This window comes from Aspergillus sclerotioniger (genome assembly GCF_003184525.1).
Source record: "Aspergillus sclerotioniger CBS 115572 chromosome Unknown BO94scaffold_2, whole genome shotgun sequence".
NCBI lineage: Eukaryota > Fungi > Ascomycota > Eurotiomycetes > Eurotiales > Aspergillaceae > Aspergillus > Aspergillus sclerotioniger.
In genome coordinates, this window is record NW_020290992.1 from 743,396 (window position 1) to 756,425 (window position 13,030).

At 52.2% G+C, this 13,030-nt stretch overlaps 6 protein-coding genes across 6 annotated transcripts; 2 read left to right on the plus strand and 4 right to left on the minus strand.

Moving 5' to 3' along the window:
• Window positions 1-274: 274 nt before the first annotated feature.
• BO94DRAFT_506919 (uncharacterized protein) lies at window positions 275-2,284 on the minus strand. The gene is made up of 4 exons (XM_025609592.1): window positions 1,911-2,284; window positions 1,699-1,855; window positions 1,452-1,647; window positions 275-1,396 (listed from the first exon to the last, which is right to left on the minus strand). Exons 1-4 carry the CDS (start codon window positions 1,989-1,991, stop codon window positions 565-567), a joined length of 1,266 nt encoding a protein of 421 aa, XP_025472474.1. The 5' UTR covers window positions 1,992-2,284; the 3' UTR covers window positions 275-564.
• BO94DRAFT_134513 (uncharacterized protein) lies at window positions 1,929-2,855 on the minus strand. The gene is made up of 3 exons (XM_025605678.1): window positions 2,397-2,855; window positions 2,248-2,340; window positions 1,929-2,161 (listed from the first exon to the last, which is right to left on the minus strand). Exons 1-3 carry the CDS (start codon window positions 2,765-2,767, stop codon window positions 2,107-2,109), a joined length of 519 nt encoding a protein of 172 aa, XP_025472475.1. The 5' UTR covers window positions 2,768-2,855; the 3' UTR covers window positions 1,929-2,106.
• On the minus strand, window positions 2,856-3,419 carry BO94DRAFT_134546 (uncharacterized protein). The gene is made up of 2 exons (XM_025605679.1): window positions 3,301-3,419; window positions 2,856-3,212 (listed from the first exon to the last, which is right to left on the minus strand). The coding sequence occupies exon 2, from the start codon at window positions 3,188-3,190 to the stop codon at window positions 2,945-2,947; it is 246 nt and encodes an 81-aa protein (XP_025472476.1). The 5' UTR covers window positions 3,191-3,212; window positions 3,301-3,419; the 3' UTR covers window positions 2,856-2,944.
• Window positions 3,420-4,876: 1,457 nt separating this feature from the next.
• Window positions 4,877-5,344, plus strand: BO94DRAFT_580878 (uncharacterized protein; the record flags this gene model as incomplete). Its single annotated transcript, XM_025615354.1, has 2 exons — window positions 4,877-5,046; window positions 5,125-5,344. 2 exons carry the CDS (start codon window positions 4,877-4,879, stop codon window positions 5,342-5,344), a joined length of 390 nt encoding a protein of 129 aa, XP_025472477.1.
• A 3,932-nt stretch (window positions 5,345-9,276) lies between these two features.
• Window positions 9,277-9,681, plus strand: BO94DRAFT_134671 (uncharacterized protein). Its single transcript, XM_025605680.1, has one exon. It carries the CDS (start codon window positions 9,360-9,362, stop codon window positions 9,588-9,590), a length of 231 nt encoding a protein of 76 aa, XP_025472478.1. The 5' UTR covers window positions 9,277-9,359; the 3' UTR covers window positions 9,591-9,681.
• Window positions 9,682-10,183: 502 nt separating this feature from the next.
• On the minus strand, window positions 10,184-10,707 carry BO94DRAFT_134698 (uncharacterized protein). The gene has a single exon (XM_025605682.1). It carries the CDS (start codon window positions 10,579-10,581, stop codon window positions 10,318-10,320), a length of 264 nt encoding a protein of 87 aa, XP_025472479.1. The 5' UTR covers window positions 10,582-10,707; the 3' UTR covers window positions 10,184-10,317.
• Between the last annotated feature and the right edge of the window lie 2,323 nt (window positions 10,708-13,030).

Genomic DNA, 13,030 nt, shown 5'->3' on the forward strand with positions numbered 1-13,030 from the left:
ACCACTACTGTATGTATTATTGATTGATATGAGAGCATGATCATTGATGGAATTGTTGTGGACGATTGATGGATGGGACGAGGAAGAGGAGGAATATACTTACCTAGTGGATGTGATGAGATGTGATGTGAAGGGCCAAAGGGCGGGGGGTGGGATGTATTTTAGATGAGATTTGATTGACTACGTTAGGTTCAGCTAACTAGTTAGATAGTTCGATGAGATGAGACGAGACGAGATGAGATGGATGACTCATGAGTGAATGATGAAATTGAATGCATGCATTATCACTATTATTCTCTTTTGAGCTATATATTACAGAACAGGATTTGATACGTTCTAGACGCTATACCGCTAACTTCCTATCCAATCTATATAGTACCCGTTTTACCCCCTGACGCCGGAAACAACACTCGATGACACGCGCGTATGGAGTAGATGACGGATAAATCACATTCGATCCCAAACCAATAAACAAGACCCCGATTCCCTCCATCCGCCTTGACCGCCCGAAGTGAAGAGACATATACGATTATAGATAATTAGAGTGACCTGGTTGTCGGAAAGCTAAGTAACCACAGCTCTCCGTCTAGTATTAGACCCATTGACGACCAAGGGTCCGCAAGATTCGCCCGATTTAGAGGACGATGTAGAGGATGACAGTGATGCCGACCGCTGGCTGCTAGTGTTAGCACCGGTTGGCCCATCCTCTCTTACGACCGGGCGGTTCATGGTAACTGATGGCGCAGAGGCACGCCCCGCGTGCCCCTCACGGGCCAGATTGTACGCGAGATGGATACTCCGATCGATCTTAACGCGGATCCTAGCGCCCATGAAGTAGGTGCCGTTGTAAAGTGCCACAACGCGTTTGGCTTCATCCGCCGTGCGTAGCGTCACCCGCGCGAAGCCCTTGCAGCGGCCGGTGCCTGGGTCCGTTGACACCTCGGATTGCTCCACTATGGCGCCGCAGTCTTCAATGAAGGCACAAAAGTCCTTGTCGGTTGTAGTGGGACTGAGGTTTTGTGCGAAGATAGTCCGTCGTGGGGAGGGACGGGGGCCGGGGCCACCGGGCTGGTAGGCCGGATTGTGGCCGTAGGAAGATTTGCCGGAGATGTGGGCCCGACGCCCGGGCACACGAAAGCCTCCGTGCATGGGGGCATCAGGAAACGGTTGCATGGTCGGAATCGGATATGGTGGGAAGATGGGAGCGGCGAAGGCATCGCCAAACGAGTGACGGAGAGGAGCAGGGGATGGCGGGATGGCGGGAATGGGTTGCTGTGTGATGGGATCTGTGAATATAGGCATGAAAGGCTGATGGGGCAACCCCATGGGATTGATCATGGGGCCGTAATCAGGGGTTGGATATTTCGGGCCATTTGGACTCGTGGACATGACCGGTCTATGAGTTGTCAGTCGTTGCCTGATGAAGGAGAGGGCCTGCTCTCTGCACTTACTCGGGGGAAATAGGGGACGGAGGCACGGCCATGCTCTGGGTGGCGCGTGGCGGCGTCGAGTAGCCTGCTATATAGTTGGGCGGCACCACATAGGTCGGACTCTTTGTGGGCCCAGCAATTGGCCGTGTGGGTGAACTGGTTCGTGCCAATGTGACAACTAGACTCTGACCCTCCCAGCCGTTGGTGGATAGTCTATCTGGAAGCAAGCTGTCAGCTACCTTCTGACCATCTGAGCCTAGTTACGCACGGTAGGTCCGCCATGCTTCGTCTTCGTTTTTCACGATGATCTGGCCTAGACCGGTTGGGAATCCGTGCTGGTCGTCATAGACTACTGCTTGACGGATATGTAAGGCAGTCTGACGGACCAGGTCCTTGAGCTCTTGCCATCGACAATGCGCAGGGATCTGTTTCGTCGGTCAGACACGATGGCTCGTGGAATGTATCGAGTGGGAGACATACCCCTTGAAGAAAAAGAACGAATTCCTCCTCTGACCTTCCAGATTTTGCCATCCGCCCCTTTTCGCGCGGATGAAAAGTCATAGTAATGGTGTGGTAAGGTTCGATATGTCAGATCCCCTGAATGCTCGGAGAATGGATGAAGGCGAGGTGGACCTCGAGAGTTTAAGCCTTGGATCACCCAGGTGATGGCCCGTTCTCAGTGCTTTTCGACTCCAATTTGGAGGACAGGATCGGACAGTCGAGGTGGTGACCTGGGAGCTAGATAATGAGTATCGAGTCGGATCTGACGGTCTCGCACCCGGGTATGGCTAGCGATGCCCAGGGGTACTATGCTTACTGGCTAATACTCCAAGATCCCGGTCGCTGGTCAGACAATAGGTACTGGTCGAAGAAAGAAAGCGATCCACAGAGGATGAGAGCTCGAGGACCACTGCTTCGTGGGTTTTAAGTCAAGGCAGGCAGACAAGCGACGGAGGGTCGATCGACCTCCTACATCGATAGAGGCCCACCGATGGCGAAAGTGTTGGGGCCGGTGCTGAAGCAGCAGCAGAAGCAGCCACGGTAGGAAGAGCAAGGAGGGCCAGAATAAAAATAAAAGTAAGAATGTCCGAGGGAATAGGAATAATGTGGACAGGGACCGTGAGAATAAGATTAGTGCAACGAGGCCCAGAGGCAGAGGGAAAATAGACGAAAGCCACCGATGCATCCGCTGACGAATTAAAGGGGCGCAGTTGACCTCGAGAGCTTGCGAGGGAATTCCGGGCTCGAGGCCTGGAGACTGGGATGGGCGATGGACGATGGAGAGATCGCAGCGGCGGGATCGAAGGACGGGCCCAGGCAGGCTGATGATATGTCATGCATGATCAACTGTGATGGATAAGAAAAGATGGAGACTCACTATTGAGCTTGGGAGACGCCGGAGAGGATCGAGCACACCTGAGACCGAGAGATGAGTCTGAGGAGGGGAAAAGAAAAGACAGAAAAAGTAAATATCCTGCCTGGCACTAAGCTAGTCCGTCAGTTCAGCCAGTCTGTCAATTTGGGAATGCAGAAGGGAAAGGAGAATTGTTTTGCGCATTGATTGATGGAGCAAGGACCGTGAGAGGAAGTGAGCAAGTGAGGAAGAAGCAGGTGAAAGCTGGAGGAGGCGGAGTAGTAGTAAGAAGTCGTATAGTAAGTAAGTGTAACTGGTGGGTAAGATCGGGACCAAGTGACGATACTGTATACAACAACACCACCAACAGCCAACAAACACCACCAACAAACATCCTCTCACCCATTCTTCTCCCTCTCCCTCTGTCTCTTTCTCCTCCTTTCCCTTTTCTCTCCCTCCCCCTCAACCCATCAACCCATCAATCCAAGGCAAGCCCCCCCCCCCCCCCATCAACACCTTCTCTTCTCCCATTCGAGGACGTCACGCTTGGCGGACAGGGTTACACCGCCAGATCTCAGGGCAGCCACAACAAAGACGCTGTGCTGAAGTCAAAGAAGTAAAAAAAAAATTAAGAAAAGGCTTGCGGGCAATGTAGACAGCGGACCACCCGCCCTGCATCGTCCTGGGCGCGAATGGCATTGTGCCTCCGCCCTTCTCATTGCCCAGGGGAAACCAACCGGAATAAAAAATGATATCCAACTTTCAGCAAATGGCTGATGCGATACGAGGGTTGCTTTTGCCCTTGGTCGCCTTTACTTTTGCCTGGGCTGCGAGCAAAAATAGATAACCTCAGCCCTGGAATAATGGGGAGGTGGAGTTACACAATTGGATGTGTCTCATGTCTGATCGTGAGGCCTGCATCAGGTTCACTCGACCACCCCCCCTCCCATCACGGCTCTGATTGCTGCACTCCCCCGGGGTCATTTTCTTGTCTCGAGACAGGTACCCACAGACAGTCATCCAAGACTGCAGCTCAATGGAAAAAGCAGAGACCACGAATACCCTGGCAGTTTAGCTCAGAAGTAGCCTATTGAACAGTGCATCTCTCAGTCCAATTCAGCCTTGCCCCTTGATTCGGTTCGAGGGCCACCCAGATTCGGCCGGGAAGATCCCTGAAACCGTCTGCATGTGAGGTATCCATTTCAAGTTCCAACAGCCATCGCTTAGGTTTAGGTCTTGCCGAGCCGGAGTACCTGTCCACTCCATGCATCGACATTTGCCACTTAGGTCACCGCCGGCGCTGAGCGATACATCCAAAGAATGTCGCACCGCAGGAGGGCGTAGCAATGACTGGAGCGTTGGCTGGAGACACCAACCAACGCCCGGGCGGCAGACGCCTGGCTCCGGTAACCGCTGCAACAAAAGCGGACCTGGTGGAGGTGAGACCAGGAGCAATAGGGTGGAGGGCTGAAAGAGTATGCTATCGGATCCATTTATGGGACTGTGCCTAGAGCTGGTCGGAGGCCTGAAAAAGTTAGCCAGGCACTGGGTTAAACTGCCGAGATAAGCCGCTGCAATCCGAGTCTAATCCGCGGGGGAGCCCTACGACTAGTCGAGTAGCTGTCTCCATCGCTTTCAAACCCCGTCTGTGTTTGTTCATTTGGTCGATTCAGCCCGTGTGAGTCACGGGGGGAACCAGGGCAGATCGCACACTACCTACCTTCCCTAGAACTCCGCTAAGAATCGATAGTCGGGCGATCGACCGATAGAGCCCTCTTCCTCCGCTCCACGGGCCCGCGGCTCTGGTAAGATCTCCCACTAGCAAGTGCTCGTTTCGCTCAATTCCCAACATGGGAAACAATCTAGAAGGAACAGCGGAGACGGTCGTCGGTTCCAGTTTGGAGGGCCTGAATCTTGAGGGTGAAGGTATCTCCCCACCGAGTGGGCTACCTTAATCTTCATATTCCCGATGAGGGAAGACGGTATCCGTGATGGACAGTCGCGGTCGCGTGGACTAAGCTTTGGTCGTGTCACTGTCGTACGAGGAGGTTAAATGCTCTGTCCTCCGTGCCTGGGCGCGCCCATTACATACATGAGCAGTACAGTAGTCGGCGGACTATTGAGCACTACGACATGTCAGTGGGGAGGTGACGTCCCGGACCCCGATTATCTGAAGATTGATCTCGTAGCTACGGCGTACTCGGTGGTCTGGCATGGGCCGAATGCCAATGGCTTCCTTGGGTCATACCGTTGCTTTCGAGGGTGATTCTCCAAGTCATAAGGCAGGCCGAACTGGAAGATCCGTCGATCCTGGGCAGTTCCCTAGGACACGATCACTAGAGACGAGAGACGACCATGGAACGGGGCTCCGAAGAACGAGCTCGACTTGTCACATGTAGCATTTGCCCAAGTGGCCCGACTGGATGGCAATCCCATCATGTCAACCTCGATGCTTGGCCGGGAATTATCTGACATTTCCGCTGACACGGTGACCATGGGATCCAACCATGACAACTCGGCAGACCTTTCTGCAATCCGTCACTGCACTGTGACCATCTGAGCACTGAGCAATAGTGAGGATCGTCCATCTCGGCGTTCCTGTCATCCCCCTGGTTAATTCTTATTCAGCAGCAGGGCCCAACCTCCCTTCCCCTCCGCCCCCTTCAGTCCGAATGCCTCTTCATCGGTCATCCCCAATAGATACTAACCGGATACCACCGTAGCGCAGTGGACCCGTCCGTCCCTCGAGCCCAAAGGCCAAAAGCGACGATGAAACGAGGCCAACGGACGGCGAAATGAGCCCCGACCCACTGATCAGCGACACCCACCATTGCGGCCGACCACAAAAGGGGGCAATCACTTCGGGTGTGGCTGAAAGGACAGGCACCATTAGTTAGTCTTAGGCTATTAGCTAATCGACCTTGTCGCCCGTCCGACTTTCTCTTTCGCTGGATGCCCGAGCCTAATATCCCCCAGATAGATTATTCTGCTCGAAACCCGGGCTGATACAGTGATAAGACACCATCGTCACCCGCAACTCGATCTGATCCCTTGCCATGCGGGGCTCACAAAGTACTCACTTACGTGTCCGTGTTACAGGCAACCGGACTAATGTCCCAACGCTGTAAGGGGGGGGGGGGAGGAGAGCGGGGAGAGGGAGGGAGGGAGGGAGAAAAGAAAGAGAGGGGCAAGAAACAAATCAATGATGTACTTAGGTAAAATGGAGGGGTAAGGTCCGTGAACCTTCCCCTCTCCCCTCTTCTCCCCTCGTGTATACCTACTTAGTAACACACACACACAAACATGCAAACACACCTCCATTCTTCAATCAATCCACCCCTCCAGAGCCAATCCTCCAAAACCAGAAAGATAAGTACCTACGTAGTAAGTAGGAACGCAAGAGTGGACCCTCCCCCAAATACGGAGAAACAGCCACACGCCGACGACTAGGTAGGCACGGGGTCGGTTAAGCCAGTACAACGAACTACGGGGTAGAATCCCGCCATCGTACTTCTACTACCTACTACCTAGAGAGTAGAACAAATCCCGACCAACCACTACCTACCTAGGTACTACTCACCAACTACCTACTCCGTCCTTAGCCCATAGTCCTTAGTAGTTTAGTCCTTAGTACTTAGTCCATAATACTAACCCCCCTCCAGTAATAGTAAACAACCGCTACTAACCCAGTCCGGAGTACGCTCAACTCACATTTGGACTTCCGCTAATGCTAAGTCGGGGTTAGTTTCCAGCATCCGGGTTTTGTTATCTAGCTTGTCTAGGTAGATACCTAGTATACAGGTGGTGGATGCTGCGTGTCCTGTTGGTACGTACGGTACGTACTGGTCCTATCATCCTAATACTAGTACTAATGTCTTAAGACAATTTTTTTTAGTCTGGTGATGATGATAGTTACATAGGGGCTTGGAGAATTTATTTTTATATGAATCATTGGATAATAATAAAGGAATACGGTGGTTTTAGTTTTATGTGTGTGTATGTGAAGTAGATAAATAGTAGTACAATAGGTAATACTAGGGACGGATTATCCCGCCCGTGTGGCGGCCAGCCAAGTATGTCATTCAACATAAACTCATCATAGAAGTAGATAGATGGTAGTAGATAGTTAATCTTCGCCGCACTGCATCTATCCCAGCGACCCCCTTCTAGTTTAGCATGGGGATGATTTACATTACGATAGGCAGGGCTCAGGGCGTAGCCTGTAGCCTGGCATGTATGTAGTATGTATGTATGTTTGTCACGGGCCTAAGCACTGTCAGGGTACAGGGAAGATAGTAGATAGGTAACTAAAGAGGGAATGGTGGGAGGAGGCCCGGGAATCTGGGGCTCATCTATCATGGATGATTGTCTATGGATTGTAATTGCCGGGATTCGGAGGACTGTGATGCGGGTACCCTTTTGGGATTTGAAATCGGGATAATAGGGGGAAGCTTAATTTGTTTGGAAGGTCTCGTTGTTTGCTTGGTGGGTGGGTGGTTAATTGCTTGTTTGTATGTATGTAGGTAGGGAACTGTAGGTAGGTGGTAGATAGTCTGGGGTAGGTATCTATTAGAAATCAAGATTTGTAAATTTGCATAGGTGATTGAATGTAGATCGATTCGACATGCAGTAAACTCAATTGCCTTCTTTCCACATAATCAAATCAAATTGAAAATAACAACAGTACTGGGTATCATAATCGCAATTCATTCACAAGCAAACAAAAAAAATTCCAGTCAAGTTCCTCGGGGTGGTGCTGGTGCTGGTGGCGGAGATGATCATCCTGAGCGGAGTGCCGTTCGCATGGAGAGTGGGACTTCGCTTCAAAGCGATCATCATCATCCCTCCTCACCCCCCTGCCTGACGGTTGATACCGCCGCGCGGCCCCGCGCAGTCCAATTTCATTCATTCCACATGCTCCTCCAAACACTCATGTAATGTAGGGTGCGCTGCGGGGAGTCGAATTTCCAAGTCGCTGTTTGTTTGTTTGTTTGTTTCGACAGAAATGTCGCGCCATTTGCGAAATATCGACAGAGATCCAATAGCTAGTATCCAAGGGAGAGCGGGCGCAGTACAGTATCACCGTGCGCATCCTCACGCAATCGGTCACGACGAAGAATCAAACTTGTGCCAGCACAGTAGAATTGGTCCGGTGATTGGCGAGGCGAGAAAAGCATCACGTCAAGGGTCTGCGGTTTCTCTTCTTCTCCCGTTGCGAGATGCAATTATTGAGTCGGGGGAAGATGGGCGGACGATAGATGTGTCACATTGTTGTTGATGTTGTTTCTCTCTTTTCCTTGAGTCGCAAAGAAATGTGGGTGGGTTCGTTGGTAGGTTGAGGAGGGGCTTCAGCGAATAAAGCCGACCATGGATGCGCAGCGGCTACAGTAGTAGGAATTCATGCCGAAGCGGACCACGCCGGGAGACGACTCGTTTTCTAGACTCATGGAGCGTTGGCAGCGGGAGCAGCGGACGATGTCGAAATTCATGGAGCCGGGCGCTGAGCCTGTCGGGGAAGTAACCCCCTTTGTGGCGCCGGAAGGTTGCGGTTGCACTTGCACCGAGGATGAACTCATCTTCTCCTTTCCGCTCCGAGGTGAGGGTTCCGAGGGAAGATGAGTTGAATGTTGGGATGGCCAGTTGGGTTGAAGCGGCCTCGATAATGTGTGTTCGGGAGATTGAAAGGCGTGAAACTGCGCAAGAAGGTGGTGGTGGTGGAATGGGGGCAGGGTGGGTGGTTATTTAGGGTCGTTCACCTGGGTGGCGGAGTCGATAGATTGTCCTGGAAAACGCGGAAATACAGAGGCGATAGCGTTGTATTGATTCTGGCAGTGCCCCGGTGGTTAGGCAGGCAGCAGAGATTGTCCACGTGTGAAAGGGTCAAAAAGGAGCAAGTGTCAAGTCCCGTCGGCCGGAGTAGTGAATCAGAATAATAGGCAGAAGAGTAAAAGGAGTGACCAGAGAATCGAGCTGGGCTGGAAAGTCGTGACTGGAAGGTATCTATACTACCAGAGCCCAGCGCCAAGCGAAGTGCTCAGGGTCAGATCGATCCACTTTTTTCCGCGCCTGTTTTGCACCGGCCTGAGCTAGTTGGGTAAAATAATGGTCATTTATATTATTCTGACGAGGCACAGGAGAAAGGAGGAGGCGGCCATGGAATTTTTTGGGAAAAAAAAGAAAAATAAAAAAGAAATTCGAAAATCGAAAATCCAAATAAACTATAAGAAAAATAAAATAAAAATATCGACCAAGACAGGGGAAAGGTCGAGCTTCACAGCAACTAATAATAATAATAAGAATGAGGCTAGCAATCAATACCGATTGAGGGATAAGGCAGCCGATAGTTCTGGGAGAAAGCTGCTGCACGGAATGTGGATGCCAGTTTCAGAGTTGATTCTGAGATTCTGAGGATGTCAACCATGAGATGGATGATGAAGGTGAAGGGAAGGGCAAGGGGCAGGGCAGGGCAGGGCAGGCCGTCCTTCATGTAAGTAAGTATGCCTATCGGTTTGGACTCCGTTGCGATGGAATGACGATTTGCGTCGCCTGGTCTCAGGGTCTTGTAGAACGACGACATGCCATGGCATGAGAGGTGGCCGATTCTTATGACTGAACGATTGAACCTGTTGGAGCCTTCGGGTGGTGTCTTGTCTTGTCTTGTCTTGTCTCGTCTCGTCTTGTTCTGTCCGCTTGGCTTGGGTTGTCTCACAGGCAGCCGTAATAATTTCAGTTTCGGGTCGTCTTGGGGTACCAAGGCGCTGGTGAAGTTACCAGACGGTTACGGCTACCATCCAGTGGTGTGGTGAGCGGACTGGCTTTTCTTGCTCATCTGTCCTGCCATCCCCCCGGTCGCATTACGATTCATCTGGGACCGATAGACCAGTAGGCATGGATGAAAGGCCGATCGATAATAATGATGATATCTTAATCCATTGTCTTTGACTTTCACCGTCCTGTCGTTCCCTTCGGGCGCGGCCACCATCCTGCATGGATTACAGCCACTACTCACTACTTACGTATGTAGTGCTAGGTTTTTTCTGTTCGGATCGCAACTGCAGCTGCCACTGTACCTACTTACTGACTACTGCCTCTCTTACTTGCCTGCCTGCCTACCTCACATGCAGTCCAGCGAGGCTTGGTCTCGCTGCGTCAACCCCCCCCTCCCTCCCTCCCTTGTCGGCGTCGGCGTCGTCCGCCCATCACTGCTTTTCCCTTTTCTCGTTGGTGCTTCGCTCCCAAGACCGAGGGTCGTGTCGTCATGACTGATCCTGCTGGATGGAGTCGTCCGGGGCGATCGTCTGGGACTGTTGGGTTCGGGTTTCGATCTTCCATTCTCGTCTCGTCAGGAACACTCGTGGCCTGGCTGTAGATACTTGTGGTTCGACAAATGAGAGGCCGAATTGCCGGTATTCGGCGTATCGGCTCGCTCTCGCTGGTCACTTCGACTACTTTCTCCACCGTTCCGTTCCCACTGGCTTTGCACCTTAGTCATGTTCCATTGCCCATTGCCCAGCGTCTAAGATGGGTCTACTATTAGGAAAAAAACATAGAATGGAAAAAAAGAAAAAAAAAAAGAAAAAAAAAGAAAAAAAAAAGAGAAAAAAATAATGGACCATTAGCCTGGCGGAGCATGGGGTACCCTGCTGTCCTGGTGCCTTTCAGTGGCTGCCTGTCACTGCTTAACTCAGCTAACCCCCATTGACAAGTCAGTCCAACTGTCCCAAGGCCGCTGCTAAGTGGATGAACCATCCTCGGGCCTCCCAGGCTCCCAGGCTGTCGGAAGTACGGAGCTACCATGGTCAGGTTCTCGGGAGTGTAGCCTCAGCTGTCCTGCTTAACTCGGCGATTGGGATTGGTAGCCCATGGATCGCAGCTATCATCATCATGATCTCTCCATGACAGCCCGATCTACCCCCTCTTCGCCCCCCCCCCCCCCCCTTGATTAATCATCCTCATCCTTCACAAAAAGTCCCCATCGCATCGTCCATCCAACTACAAAGGTCGGGCATTAACCCAAGTCTTTGTCAATATTACCTCAGCCTCATTTGTGCAAAGGCCCAGCGGCTGTGTTGACTGTTGACTGTTGCGTGCCCGTGACTCGTGAGGCGGTTACGGGCTCCACCCTGGGCGTTTCAGAATCTTCTGTCAGACATGAAGGACTACTTCCGGTCGCCATGTCCATCATTCCTCGCAAGTTCCATCGGCTCCTCGGATTTATGTCCTGTTGGGGCACCTGGACAACTCCATACTCATTACGATGCTATGCAATGTGGGTGTAGGCCTACACATAGGAATGCCCACCGGCCCGGCCCTTTCCTACTAGATGCCTAACAATAGCATCACCCAATTGCTCATCCGGGCACATGGTGCATTCTTGAATCGCCCGTCATCGGCTTTCAACGGAACCCGTTTCCGTGTTCTCTGCGCCGTCAGTTGTCGCTGCTGCACCCCGGAGGTTAGCGGATGGTCTGATCCGTTTTTCTGCTCTGGGAGACCACGCCGGGCTGCTTGAGCCTTGATCAAAAATACCTGCTTGACTTCGTATCTTGAGAGTGCGCTTGGGAACCCATCCAAAGCCGGTTGCCTTGGTAAGTGTGGCTAGCGAGCTAGCTGCAGTCATTGCTCTTCCTTCGCGGTGGGGAAGGACATCAAGCCGAAAACCCGAATCCCTACCCTACGTTGCCATGCACTTGGGAACGGAGTGGGTTAGCCGGGCTGGGATCCATGCCTGCGATCCTAGACACCGCAGGCGCGACTTCACGGTTGACCCCTTTCCTGTGCGTGTGCCTCCAGGGCCGTGAGATCCTTGAGGCATTTTCTGCTTATGTACTCCGTACGGGGTATGATCCTGCTGCTACTATTTTTGTTGATCTCCCCTTCGTAGTGCCCGGTAATTCGCCGACCCGTCGAGTGGCCATGCAACTAGATGTCTTCCCAGCCGAGCATCATCACGTTGAATCGCCAAGAATGGGAACATTAGCACTACTAACAGCTCGGGGTTGGGTCTGATCCTCGTTTAGTCACTTTGTGAACCCCAACCACCGCCCTGGAGCGGTTTCTATCCCTAGCCATTCCTTCAGCCCCCTCCTTTCCCCCACACCAAACAAACAGGTACAGGGAAGCTCGCTCCCGCTGGCCGCTGCTCGATGCACATCCATTCTCATTAGCGACCGCCTACAGCTATAGTATCTGCATACGCGACAGGAAGACAAGTTGTCTGGCGCAGTGCTAAGGATGCACGACAGCTCCGTGTCACCTGATATGCCTTGCCCATGCGCTCTTCTGTCAAACCGATAATTCCACGAGTCATGGAATGTTGAAGTTGACGTGCTCTGGGATTGGGTGCACGGCCGAAGGAAGTAGGTCCATACGCCCATACTGTAAATCACCCCCCCGGAATCCATGCAGGTCGGTATGGTACGTATTGAGGTGATACGCCGAAGCAATGCTACGGGAGTCGCGGAATTCAGGCGCACAACATCTACCGACTTTCTTTCACTTCCGAAATGGATCCTACTCCCGTAAGTATGGACTTGGGACAAGACAATGCCATGGTGACTTCCGGGCTTCCCACTCCTCTTCAGGGTCTGACTGGTATAGGGCCATCGTGCCGTCGTCCTGCATTGGCCATTGATGCATTGATACCGCTAGTTTAGGACAGTCACCGGGTGCCAGCATTGCCTTATGGGGTAAAACCACTGGACAGGTCGCGAGCGACTGCTGGACTTTCTGGCATCTGCAAGATGGTGTAATCGCGCGTGAGCGTCCGGTCCGCACCTCGTTGGCGGTAATGCACGAGGACCAAAACGTCAGTGCCTCTGACTGGTGGTGCTCAATCGCCGAGGTCAGTGACCGCCAATCACGATCCGTAGTCAATCAGTTGAAGCTTCCACTTATCGTATACTGTGTATGGAAAACAATATCTAGCCTACCCTAGTCAGGATCCCGGGGGGGGGAGATGTGTCTAAGAGACGTTACGGTGACATCATCTCACATGCCCGCCAGCACCTCATGTTTCCCCTCGACAAGGAACGAGCAGGTGAACCTGTCCGTTGCGGGACATCGTCGCCGCCAAGAAATGGGAAACGAAACAAGGAATAATGCCAATGTTGTTGTTGTTGAGGTAGTGGTTATTATTGATCAATCCCGAGAGGAAACGATGAGAACATAAGAGGAGGGAGAGAGAACCTCGCCGAATATCCGAGTTCGAAGGTCCAGCCAGACATGGCTTCCTCTTATCGTGGGT

Bases quoted from the DNA above. Each gene is read 5' to 3' on its own strand.
- BO94DRAFT_506919 (XM_025609592.1), bottom strand. From the start codon at position 1,991: ATGACTTTTCATCCGCGCGAAAAGGGGCGGATGGCAAAATCTGGAAGG. The intron at 1,648-1,698 runs GTGCGTAACTAG...GCTTGCTTCCAG, and splicing joins CGAAGCATGGCGGACCTACC to ATAGACTATCCACCAACGGC. The intron at 1,397-1,451 runs GTAAGTGCAGAG...GACAACTCATAG, and splicing joins CCGTCCCCTATTTCCCCCGA to ACCGGTCATGTCCACGAGTC.
- BO94DRAFT_134546 (XM_025605679.1), bottom strand. From the start codon at position 3,190: ATGGGTGAGAGGATGTTTGTTGGTGGTGTTTGTTGGCTGTTGGTGGTG.
- BO94DRAFT_134698 (XM_025605682.1), bottom strand. From the start codon at position 10,581: ATGGTAGCTCCGTACTTCCGACAGCCTGGGAGCCTGGGAGGCCCGAGG.
- BO94DRAFT_134671 (XM_025605680.1), top strand. From the start codon at position 9,360: ATGCCATGGCATGAGAGGTGGCCGATTCTTATGACTGAACGATTGAAC.
- BO94DRAFT_134513 (XM_025605678.1), bottom strand. From the start codon at position 2,767: ATGACATATCATCAGCCTGCCTGGGCCCGTCCTTCGATCCCGCCGCTG. The intron at 2,341-2,396 runs GTCGATCGACCC...CCCACGAAGCAG, and splicing joins GGCCTCTATCGATGTAGGAG to TGGTCCTCGAGCTCTCATCC. The intron at 2,162-2,247 runs GTAAGCATAGTA...TCTAGCTCCCAG, and splicing joins GGATCTTGGAGTATTAGCCA to GTCACCACCTCGACTGTCCG.